The sequence below is a fragment of the Chiloscyllium plagiosum genome, unplaced genomic scaffold (assembly GCF_037043375.1).
Source record: "Chiloscyllium plagiosum isolate Xiang-an unplaced genomic scaffold, Cpla_swu_hap1 HiC_scaffold_9, whole genome shotgun sequence".
Classification (NCBI taxonomy): Eukaryota; Metazoa; Chordata; class Chondrichthyes; order Orectolobiformes; family Hemiscylliidae; genus Chiloscyllium; species Chiloscyllium plagiosum.
Window position 1 is genome coordinate 60,426,583 of NW_028270147.1, and position 12,243 is coordinate 60,438,825.

At 40.8% G+C, this 12,243-nt stretch overlaps 1 protein-coding gene across 3 annotated transcripts in view; it reads left to right on the top strand.

Moving 5' to 3' along the window:
* The first annotated feature begins 213 nt into the window (after positions 1 to 213).
* slc35d1a (solute carrier family 35 member D1a) overlaps positions 214 to 12,243 on the top strand; it is a 70,340-nt gene continuing 58,310 nt past the window's right edge. For all 3 annotated transcript variants that reach the window (XR_006312988.2, XM_087990675.1, XM_043699407.2), the window contains exons 1-5: positions 214 to 447; positions 1,197 to 1,230; positions 1,342 to 1,428; positions 10,055 to 10,122; positions 10,210 to 10,281. Coding sequence is in view for 2 of the 3 variants with exons in the window: in XM_087990675.1 (XP_087846801.1) it covers positions 227 to 447; positions 1,197 to 1,230; positions 1,342 to 1,428; positions 10,055 to 10,122; positions 10,210 to 10,281 (482 nt within the window). In the remaining variant the exon portion in view is untranslated. The remainder of the gene's footprint in view (positions 448 to 1,196; positions 1,231 to 1,341; positions 1,429 to 10,054; positions 10,123 to 10,209; positions 10,282 to 12,243) is intronic.

Consider the following 12,243-nt stretch of genomic DNA (forward strand, 5'->3'; position numbering starts at 1 on the left):
CGTAACGTGCGCGCGCGCTGGGCACGGTCTGTGATGTCCGACGTGAGCCCGCTGGAAGAGGTGGGCGTAACGTAACGTGCGCGCGCGCTGGGTACGGTCTGTGATGTCCGACGTGAGCCCGCTGGAAGAGGCGGGGTGAGGCGTAACGAGAGTGCGCGCCGGGAAGGTAAGACGTGACGACGTCGGGGAAGAGGGGTGGTGCTGCGTTGGAGGCGACGGTGAAGACATGTTGGAGGTCCGTCAACGTCATGATGTTGTGGTTAAGCAGAGCCAGGAAAAGAGCGAAGCAGCTGGAGATGCTGCTGTCCGAGTCGACGCTCGAACTGGGGACGGGGAGATGTCGGCTGAGACGTTGACTGTTTTCCTGAAGTTGTGCGCGGCGGTTTTTTACGGAGTTAGCTCTTTTTTGATCGTGGTGGTGAACAAGAGCGTCCTAACCAGCTACAGGTGAAGGGAGTGGCGACCGCTGGGGCGGAGGAACTAAAAGGTTTCGAGGACGATGTAGAGTCGTCCCCCGCGCCGCGAGCTCTGACCCCCCCCCCCCCCCCCCCGGCGCGAGCTGCCTTGTGTAAAGAAGCTGCGTTACCAAACGGATTCGCATCTTCTTTGATCGTCACACTCATGCACTAAAGTCGATTCAAAACTGCAGCGTTGCTTAAGCATGGGATTGCGTATTGATTGGCGTTAAGAACATTTGCATTTTAGACGCACTGTTTCTAGGTTTGTTTTCAGATTCTCCAATAATGAAAGGCAAAATCATTTTGCAAAGCGTTTGTTATTTAGGTCCGATACTTGTATCATTGTTGAATTTTTAAAAAAAAAAATTCCCGTAAACGATAGTCTTGTAGAAATGCCATTATTCAGCCTCATTTTTCGGATTTTGTTCTGAATGTTCCGAAACTGGAGTTTAATCGAAAGCGTCCAACAAAGTTGGTTTCTAACATTCTATTTAAATCGCTTCCTACGTTCGAGAACTGTTCAGCTTTGCTTTCGGTCAGAAACCGTTATTAGTCTGTGGCAAACTGGTCAATGCTTGTTCTTTGTGCTTGAGCTGCGGCTTGCATATTTTGGGAAGGGGGGGAAAGTAGACTTTTTTCCTGTCGCAGCACTTCAACAGATTCCTGTACCGACTTGCATACTGTATGCCGTAAAGTCTTTTGTACAATCTAATTGCTTAATGTCTTTGCAATCTGCAGATTTCCGTCAATATTATTTGTGGGCATTGGTCAGGTACAGTTACTTTGATATTTAAATTCTGCGTGCCGGAAGGAAATTTTCATTAAAGTAGTGTATAAAAAGCAACATGTGGCCCATTTTAAAATCCGTTTCTTTCGCGTACAGATGTTAGCAACGGTAACCCTGCTGTGGGTGGGTAAGGCATGCAAGGTGGTGAAGTTTCCTGGCCTGGACTACAGTATGCCTCGGAAGGCAAGACTTTTTTGTTTTTTGATGCATAAAGCTAATTGTAGTAATTTTATGTGTACTATTTTGCATTCATTAAAGAGGAACTGACTTGATAAATTAGTCTTGTGTAAGCATCAATTTACAGACAGTTATGGATACTTTAAATTTTTTTGGTGTTTGTCAATTGAGCAATAAAAGTCTCCCTCCCTTTCTTTCTTCTCTACGCCTCCACTACTTCACTCCCTAATCCCATGCATGTACATGTGGATTTTCAGATGATCATATGCAATTAATTAGTTTAATTGAATTGGACATTAAAGTATTTATGTATAGTTTAAATTTTATAGTGCTACTCAGGAATGTTATGTAGTTATTTTCTGATTTTTTTTTGCTAAATTCTAATCCATATTGCAGATCTTGAATCAAATGTTGACCATTTCACCTTTGTCTATTTATAATCTCAAAACCAGCAAGATATTAGCAGTTACACAGCAACAGTTTTCTTCTAGTGGGTGAAAGTAATAGATCAAATGTGTATAGTGCCACTGAATTTATTCATCCTTTTATTTCTGTACATTTTTTTGTTGCCACTTCAAAAACATCTAATTATATTTAATTTGTTCAGACATATTCTGATTTGTCTCTGGGGAAGTGGATCTTGAATTTGATCTTCTGGGCCACAGATGATAACATTACCATTGTGGCAAAAGACCCATTTTGACAGAGGTTCCTCTTGATATGATACCAGTTTGTTTTTTCTTTTGACTAGGAGGAATTAGCTTGCCAACGAACTGGCACCTTTCTCCTGCAATACAAGTTAGTTTGATCACTTAAAATTTCAAATTCTTGACTTATCCTGATGAGCGCAAGATGAAAAACTTTGGAAATGGATCCATCATCAGAAATATGCAAGTTTGATTTCAATGCCTGTGGAAGAATGTGTTATCTGCCATAGGGAAGATCATTGCATACATGCAACTTACTCACTTATCTCTTCCTCATAGTTGATCAGCTCCTTCCAGAGTTGTAGTGCTGTTTTTACCTGTTGAGGCACCACAAACATGATTTTCATTCCAAGCCAAATTTGAGAAAAATGGAAGCAATTGCACCATGGGCCCTCTATGGCCTTTTGACAACTTTGAACCTTTGAGTATCCTCTTCAAATTTGGCTGCTGTCAGAAATTTGTCACCATCCTCTGTTGACTGCATGATGACAGAAGCTGTGATCTTCACCCACTACAGAACCTTACTCTGTGAAGTCTTGCTTGGCTCAGTCTGTCATAGCACTAACTCTTCTACATCTTCCTCATTACAATAGTGCATCTCGCGAACAGATTACCCAAAGACATGGGGATAGCTTACAGAACTAATAAATTCTTCAACCAATGCCATCTGCATTTCAAAATCATTCCAGCTTTGGGCATTGAGATTCAGGATCCAGATGATACTTGTCTGCTTTCTCTGAAACTAAGCTCAAGGTCATTGTTGACCGCTCCTTCACGGTGTATGAGAAAATAGGCCGTTCACTAGACTCCTGAAAAAATAAGGTCCTCTTCAACCTTGTGTCTCAGCATGGCACCTCTCCAATTGATTAAGAGCAGTAGTACGATCTTTGTCTATTTTTGTTGAGATGAGATTCAAAAGTAGATTGCAAAATAGTGAGGGGTGTGGATAGGGTGAGTAGCCAAGGTCTTTTTCCCCAGGATAGGAGAGTCCAAAAGTAGAGGTCATAGTCATAGAGATGTACAGCATGCCGACCAGTTATCCCAACCCTATCTAGTCCCATCTGCCAGCACCCAGCCCATATCCCTCCAAACCCTTTCTATTAATGTACCCATACAATTGCAACATTTAAGAGGCATTTGGATCAGCCTCCACCACTTCCTCTGGCAGCTCATTCCATACACACATCACCCTCTGCATGAAAAAGTTGCCCAGTAGGTCTCTTTTATATCTTTTCCCCTCTCATCCTAACTCTATGCCCTCTAGTTCTGGACTCCCTCATCCCAGGGAAAAGACTTTGCCTATTTACCCATTCCATGCCCCTCATAATTTTGTAAACCTCTATAACGTCATCCCTCAGCCTTCTACACTCCAGGGAAAACAGCCCCAGCCTGTTCAGCCTCTCCCTGTAGCTCAAATCCTCCAACCCTGGCAACATCCTTGTAAATCTTTTCTGAATCCTTTCAAGTTTCACAACATCTTTCTGATAGGAAGGAGACCAGAATTTCACAATATTCCAACAGTGGCCTAGCCAGTGTCCTGTACAGCCACAACATGACCTCCCAACGTCTGTACTCAATACTCTGACCAATAAAGGAAAGCATACAAAATGCCCTCTTCACTATCGTATCTACCTGCGACTCCACTTTTAAAGAGCTATGAACCTGCACTCCAAGGTCTCTTTGTTCAGCAACACTCCCTGGGACCTTATCATTAAGTCCTGCTAAGATTTGCTTTCCCAAAATGCAGCACTTCGCATATATCTGAATTAAACTCCATCTGCCACTTCTCAGCCCATTAGCCCATCTGGTCAAGATCCTGTTGTAATCTGAGGGAACCTTCTTCGCTGTCCAGTACACCTCCAATTTTGGTGTCATCTGCAAACTTACTAACTGTACCTCTTATGCTCGCATCCAAATCATTTATGGAAATAACAAAAAGTAGAGGACCCAGCACCGATCCTTGTGGCACTCCACTGGTCACAGGCTTCCAGTCTGAAAAACAACTCTCCACCACCATCCTCTGTCTTCTATTTTGAGCCAGTTCTGTATCCAAATGGCCAGTTCTCCCTGTATTCCGTGAGATCTAACCTTGCTAATCAGTCTCCCATGGGGAACCTTGTCGAACACCTTGCTGAGTCCATATTGATCACGTCTGCTGTTCTGCTCTCCTCAATTCCCTTTGTTACTTCAAAAAACTCAATCAAGTTTGTGAGACATGATTTCCCATGCACAAAGCCATGTCGACTTTCCCTTATCAGTCCTTGCCTTTCCAAATACATGTACATCCTGTCCCTCCGGATTACCTCCAACAACTTGCCTGCAGCCGACGTCAGGCTCACTGATCTATAGTTCCCTGGCTTGTCCTTACCACCCTTCTTAAACAGTGGCACCACATTAGCCAACCTCCAGTCTTTCGGCACCTCACCTGTGAATATCGATGATACAAATATCTCAGCAAGAGGCCCAGCACTCACTTCTCTAGCTTCTCACAGAGTTCCGGGTACACCTGATCAGGTACTGGGGACTTATCCACCTTTACCTGTTTCAAGACATCTAGTGCTTCCTCCTCTGTAATATGGACATTTTGCAAGATGTCACCATCTATTTTCCTACAGTCTATATCTTCCATATCCTTTTCCACAGTATATACTAATGCAAAATACTCATTCAGTATCTCCCCCACTTCCTGTGGCTCCACACAAAGGCCATCTTGCTGATCTGATCTTTGAGGGGCCCTATTCTCTCCCTAGTTACCCTTTTGTCCTTAATATATTTGTAAAAACCCTTTGGATTCTCCTTACTTCTATTTGCCAAAGCTATCTGATGTCCCCTTTTTGCCCTCCTGATTTCCCTCCTAAGTATACTCCTACTTCCTTTATACTCTAAGAATTCACTCGATCTATCCTGTCTATACCTTACATATGCTTCCTCCTTTTTCTTAACCAAACTCTCAATCTTTTTAGTCATCTGGCGTTCCCTATACCTACCAGCCTTTCCTTTCACTCTAACAGGAATATACTTTCTCTGGATTCTTGTTATCTCATATCCTGAAGGCTTCCCATTTTCCAGCCGTCCCTTTACCTGCGAACATCTGCCCCCAATCAGCTTTTGAAAGTTCTTGCCTAATACCGTCAAAATTGGCCTTTCTCCAATTTAGAACTTCAACTTTTAGATCTGGTCTATCATTTTCCATCACTGTTTTAAATCTAATCTAATTATGGTCGCTGTCCCCAAATTGCTCCCCCACTGACATCTGATGAAGGAGCGGCACTCCGAAAGCTAGTACTTTCAATTAAACCTGTTGGGCTATAACCTGGTGTTGTGATTTTTAACTTTGTACACCCCAGTCCAACACCGGCATCTCCAAATCATGACTTCATTAAAAAAGCATGTTAAACATAATTTTCCCTTAACAAATCCATTGCTAACTTTTAATTAACCTACATTCCCCAAATTTTGTCTCCATTACCATTTTCTTCAAATTTCGTCCACGTTAGCAGAGAAGTTCCTCATCTCAGAATTAAGTTGGTACTCCTTTATTGTGAGAAGTGTCCTCTGATCCTCCCTTGAAGGTACACATCATCTCAGCGTTCACCTTGACAAACCCTTAAGAATCATTTATGTTTCAGTGAGAGAATTTTTCATTCTCTGAATTGCCTCTCATGAAATAATAGCTTTCGTTAAATAAGGGGACCAATGCTGCTCATAATATTTCAGATGTGGTCTCTCTGGCACTTTGTACAGTTGCAATAAAACCTTTCTATTCTTATGCTCCAACCCCTCCACCTAGCCTTCCTGATTATCTGCTGCACCCATGCGCGAGCTTTGTGTTTGAAGTACAAGTATCCCAAAGTCCCTTTGCAGAAAATTGTAGCACATTTTTTTTTTAAATAGTATTGTTCATTTGTTCTGTTTTCCAAAATGAACAATTTTGCATTTTTCCACATTATACTCCATTTGCCAATTTTTACCCACTTAACCTATCAATATTTTTTTGTAAACTGTTTGTATCCCCCCTCGTAAATTGCCTTTCCACCTATTTTTGTGCCAGCTGCAAATTTGGCTACAATACATTTACTTCCTTTCTCCTGGTTATGAATATATACTCTAAATAGTTATGGTCCCAGCACTGATCCCTGTGATACCTCACCAGTCACAATTTATAAGCCTGAAAAGGAAACTTGCTGTTTCCTGCACATTGCAGATTGGAATGCCCGTCTACTGCCAACCTTGTGACCTCATTGCTTATAAATTTACTTTTTATGCGATATCTGATTAAATGTTTTCTGGAAGTCCAAATATAACACTTGCTAGTTCCCCTCGATGCATTCTGGTTGAGACATCCATAAAAGATGATAAATTAATCATATTTCCCTTTCATGAAGCCACATTGACTTTGCTTAATTAGATTATCATTTTTCAAATGTGTTGCTATTATGTCCTTAATGATCAGCTCCAATACTTGACCAACAATAGATATTGGACTAATTGGCCTATAGCTATCTGCTTTATGTTGCCTCCTTTTTTGAATAGTGGTGTCACATTAGCACTCTTCCAATCCCCTGGTACTTTTCAGAATCCAAGGATTTTTTAGAAAATTACAAACAGTGCATCCGCCATCTTCGTAGCTATCTGTTTTAGGATCCTACAATGCAAGCATCAGCGGCAGGGACTTAGCTGTCTTTAGCCCTGTTAGTTTGTCTAATACTATTTCAGTAGTGATAGTACTTAATTCCTTTCCCATTTTCTTTAGTAGTAATGGGATGTTTGAAGTATTTGTCATCATAAAGACTGATCCAAAACATCTGCTTAAGTCTCTGCCATTTCCTTGTTCCCCAAAACTGTCTCCCCAAATTTGTTTTCTGTATTCACTTTGACACCTCTCTTTTGTGTCTTTAAAGAAGCTCTTATTGTCAATTTTTATACTATTTGCTAAATTGTCCTTTGTTTATTTTCATTGTCTTTTTAATTTATTTATCCTCCTTTGCTGGATTCTGCATTTATCCCACTATTGAGGGCCATTGCTGACTTTGGCCTCTCCTTAACATCCTTGGTTAGTCATGGATGGTTTATCCCTCTGAGAATTTTCACTCCTTACGACTCTCAGCAAAAAAGAAATCCCACTAAGTTACCACCTCAAATGTCTGCCAGTGTTTGCTTACTGTCGTTTCTCCAATCTGCCCAGTACACCAAAGCTAATTCTATTTTCATTTCATTGTAATTCCCTTGTTTTCGATCCATGTTTCTCACTCTTGGATTGAATATTAAATTCATCATGTTATGATCACTACTTCTGGGGGGGATCTTGAAGGTCGTTTATTAAACCAGCTTCATTACTTATTACAAGGTCATTTATTAACCAAGCGATGTTACCTATGATCAGATCCAAGGGAGTCCACTTTATGACAGCTTGTTGTAGAAAACTACTATCCCTAATACATTCTGAATTCATCACAGCTACCCTTCCCCATTTGATCCAATCAACATGAAGATTAAAATTGCCCATAATTATTACTGTACTCTTTTTAGCCCCTCTTCTGATTTATAACCTTTCCTAAGAGAGGCTTCTCTTTGGGGATCTGTTCAGTACTCTTACCATCCTTTCCTGAATCATTCCTGATGAAGAGCTTATGCTCAAAACTTTGACTATCCTGCCCCTCGGATGCTGCCTGACCAGCTGTGCTTTTCCAGCACCACCCTTTTTGATCCGAGTCGCCAGCATCTGCAGTCCTCACTTTGTTCTAGTTGATTGTAACCTTACTGCGAAGCCTCTTCTAAGGCTGCCCACCTTGAAGAAGTTCTCCTCCCTCAACAAAGATCTCAGTGAGTCTCTCTCACTGCATCCCCCAGGTTGATTCCTTTCCTCTGAAGCTCTTCAACCAAGTCCTGAAGCAGACCGGCTACAATAGCCACATCTCCTTCCTCAGTGCCTGACTTTGGAACCAACTGATCCCACATGGACTCCAGACTACATTCAGGCCATCACAATTTGGACCTGACCAGTACCAACAACAAATCCAAAGCCTCCAGAAACTGTTTCCCTCCAGATCCGATCCTCTGCTGCACGCTCGCAGCCATGCGCCTTCACCTACTCTCTCTGCAGTTAGCCTTGCCCGGCTCAGGGCCACACTATCCCAGAACTGCAAAGGGCCTTCGCTGTTCTTCATCCTTAAAAGAATCCACGCACTTAACAAACGTACATTCCTGATGAAGAGCTTATGCTCGAAACATCAACTCTCCTGTTCCTCATGCTACCTGACTGGCTGTGCTTTTCCAGCACCATACTTTTGACTCTATCATTCGAGCCTAGATTGTGTCTCAACTATCCTCCGTTCATCACTTAAGTGCTAGCCGACAGACTTCTCAATCTCGTCTGTCGAAAGGCCAAATAACCCTGAATGTCAAGTTCCCAGTTTTGATCTTGTAATCATGTTTCTGTAATGGCTATAAATCTACTTATTTACCTTGATTAGCGCTAGTAACACATCTGCTTTATTCCAAATACTTTATGCATTAATATATAAACCTTTAAGTCTGTTCTATTATCAAATTTCCCTTTACTTCATTTCTTTGCTCCAATATGACATTCATTCATTGTTCTTTTTACGTTCAAGTAAAAATCAGTCCCATTACTAACCTACAATCCCACTTCTCCTTTACTTTTGATTTAAAAAATTTCCATGCAACTGAAACCACTCTCCCACTATTTAGTTTAAACCCTGTCTATAGTCCTAGTTATGCAATAAACCAGGGTTCAGATTGAGCCCATACCATTGGAACAGCTCCCTCCTTCCCTAGTACTGGTGCCACTGCCCCATGAATTTGAATCCATTTCTTTCGTACTAGTCTTTTGTCTTTAATCTTGTTGTCCCTGTGCCAGTTAACTTGTGGCTTAGTCTTGCACTTCTAAAATTCGGGAATTAACATTGACTAGAAACTGGATAGTACCAATGAAACAAATTGAGACAAGGTAAGAACATGTTGCAGGATGCAATTCTCTGGTGAGTAGCTCACTACCTATCTCGCCAAAGCTAGTACAGTGCACGCATGAATCAAAAATGTAACCAAATGTGCTCTGCTTTCCCTGAGCATGGCTCCTACAGCACAGCAGAAAAGCTTGCTTGATTAGCACCCCAACATTTTATCTCCCTCTCCTCTCTCGCTTGTTATTGGCTGTGCACTGGGAAACTGGATCAATGTCTCAGTTGTGGCTAGACTGTTTGCAATTTTGGCAGTAATTTTGAACTAAGGATCCAAGCTGTGTTTTCTTCACAAAAATTCACATCAAAGCTGTTTCAGGCATTCAAACCCCTTCACTTCATATTTGTCTATTTTAATAATAGCAAAATAGTGCAGAAGTTGGGTATCTGAAACAAACACAGCATCTGTAGAGTGAGAAACAAAGCTATCATTTTGAGTTCAATGACTGTTCTGAACTTTATTTTACCTAACAGTAAATTAGTCCTCACTTTTTCCTAAGAGAAAATTAGCTCCTGTTTCCTGCACCATAACATGACTAGATTTTTAAAAATACTTCATTTAATGTGAAGTACATTTAAATGTTATGAAATTGTGAAAGATGTTAGAACTGCAAGTCTTTTTCCTGTCATCTGAGCTTTCTGCAATCGTGAAGTCCATGATTAAGTGCATGTGCATGTATAGATCAGTAAGGATGCAGTTTTACACTTTGTAATTTGTAAGTGACTTCTCTGTTCCCAGTCGTTTTGAGTTGTGGCACTCACTATGTAATAACTGCAATATATATTTTTCATGGGCGGAGTTATGAATCCTTTTAAATATGATTATATAGCTTATGTTTTTGTAAGTAGGTTGTAATGATTATAACACCTCTTGATTTCTTTATATCTGTAAAAGATAATCCTTGGAGCATGCTTGTTAATATTTAACATGATTTACTCTTCTAGGTGTTTCCACTACCTCTATTATACCTGGGGAACCAACTTACAGGATTGCTCGGCACTAAGAAACTGAAGTATGTTTGAATCTATTTTGAGCTCAAGACAGTAGGGAAACTATTTTGTTTGACTTTTACTAATTTGGCTTAACTTTCATTTTCCAGTCTTCCAATGTTTACAGTTCTAAGGAGGTTTTCCATTCTGTTTACAATGATAGCAGAAAGTTTGTTACTTAAGTAAGTAAAAACATAATTTTAATTGTTTGCTTTAAATATTTGTCTTTGTTTCAAAACCGTGTATTTAGATGTCTTTTCACTCATTGGGCGAAGATCTGATTGAGAGTTGTGACATCCATAAAGTAAATTTGTACATGGGCAAATACAATTTTGTAGAAACTTTGTAATCGCTAAGCAGTTGATAGCTGAAGTCATGTTTCCCAAAAGTCCCGCTCAGCCAGGACTTTGTGTCCTCCATCAAAGATGGACAGGTTCTACAATTTAGACAGTTAATGACAGCAAGTAGCTGGTTTAGCTCCATTGTAAGGAAACAATAAAGGATTGTATCTCCCACATTACTCTAGTTGGCTGCCAATACAAACTCTTGTTGATTTTCAAAAAAATTATACTGTTATGAAAAAAAGTGGGATACCACTTTTAAATGACCTGGATGAGGGTATAGAAGGGTGGGTTAGTAAATTTGCAGACGACACTAAGGTCGGTGGAGTTGTGGATAGTGACGAAGGATGTTGTAGGTTACAGAGAGACATAGATAAGCTGCAGAGCTGGGCTGAGAGGTGGCAAATGGAGTTGACCGCAGACAAGTGTGAGGTGATTCACTTTGGTCGGAGTAACTGGAATGCAAAGTACTGGGCTAATGGTAAGATTCTTGGTAGTGTAGATGAGCAGAGAGGTCTGTGTCCACATACACAGATCCTTGAAAGTTGCCACCCAGGTTGACAGGGTTGTTAAGAAAGCATCCAGTGTTTTAGCTTTTATTAATAGAGGGATCGAGTTCCGGAACCATGAGGTTATGCGGCCGAACTTGGAGTATTGTGTACAGTTCTGGTCACCGCATTATAAAGAGGATGTGGAAGCTTTGGAAAGGGTGCAGAGGAGATTTACTAGGATGTTGTCTGGTATGGAGGGAAGGTGTTACGAAGAAAGGCTGAGGGACTGGAGGCTGTTTTCATTGGAGAGAAGAAGGTTGAGAGGTGACTTAATAGAGACATAAGAGATAATCAGAGAGTTAGGGTGGATAGGGAGAGCTTTTTTCCAAGTATGGTGACGGTGAGCACGAGGGGGCATAGCTTTAAATTGAGGGGTGATAGATATAGGACAGATGTCAGAGGTAGTTTGTTTATTGAGTAGTAAGGGTATGGAATGCTTTGCCTGCAACGGTAGTAGATTCGCCAACTTTAAGTACATTTGAGTCGTCATTGGACAAACATATGGACGTACATGGAATAGTGTAGGTTAGATGGGCTTCAGATTAGTATGACTGGTTGGCGCAACATCGAGGGCCGATGTTCTATGTACCCTGGATTACTTTTGTGATTTGTCATTAAATCTTGACATTAACTTCCTGGATCAAAAACAGCTGTTTTCTTGCCACAATATTGCTCCTCTATTGATAGAGGGCAACACTGGATCTATAATAGTCTATAATATCTGTACAAGAATTATTCTGTTCATTTTAAGAAAGTACTTTCAACAAACGTACAAATTGAAATGCTGAAAATATGTAAAATGACAAATCTCTTCCCATATCAGACTTTTTCTCAACTGTAGTGTTAATAATTGGTGGGCTATGTTGTCTTTCTACAATGTTTGGTCTTGTCATTTAATAAATGTGTATCCTGTATGCAGGAAGACAGTTCTGGTAAACATAATACGTACGTTTATAGCCAGAAGACAGTTGTTTAATATAAAGTGAATAAAATTATTTTAATCATCATTCTGTTTAGATTACATTCCCTACAGTATGGAAACATGCCCTTCAGCCCAACAAACCCACACTGCCCCTCTGAAGAGTAACCCACCCAGACTCATTCCCCTACCCTATATTTACCCCTGACTAATGCACCTAACACTAGGGGCAATTTATCATAGCCAATTCACCTGACCTGCACATCTTTGGATTGTGGGAGTAAACTGGAGGAAATCCATACATGGGAGAACGTGCGAAGTCCACACAGACAG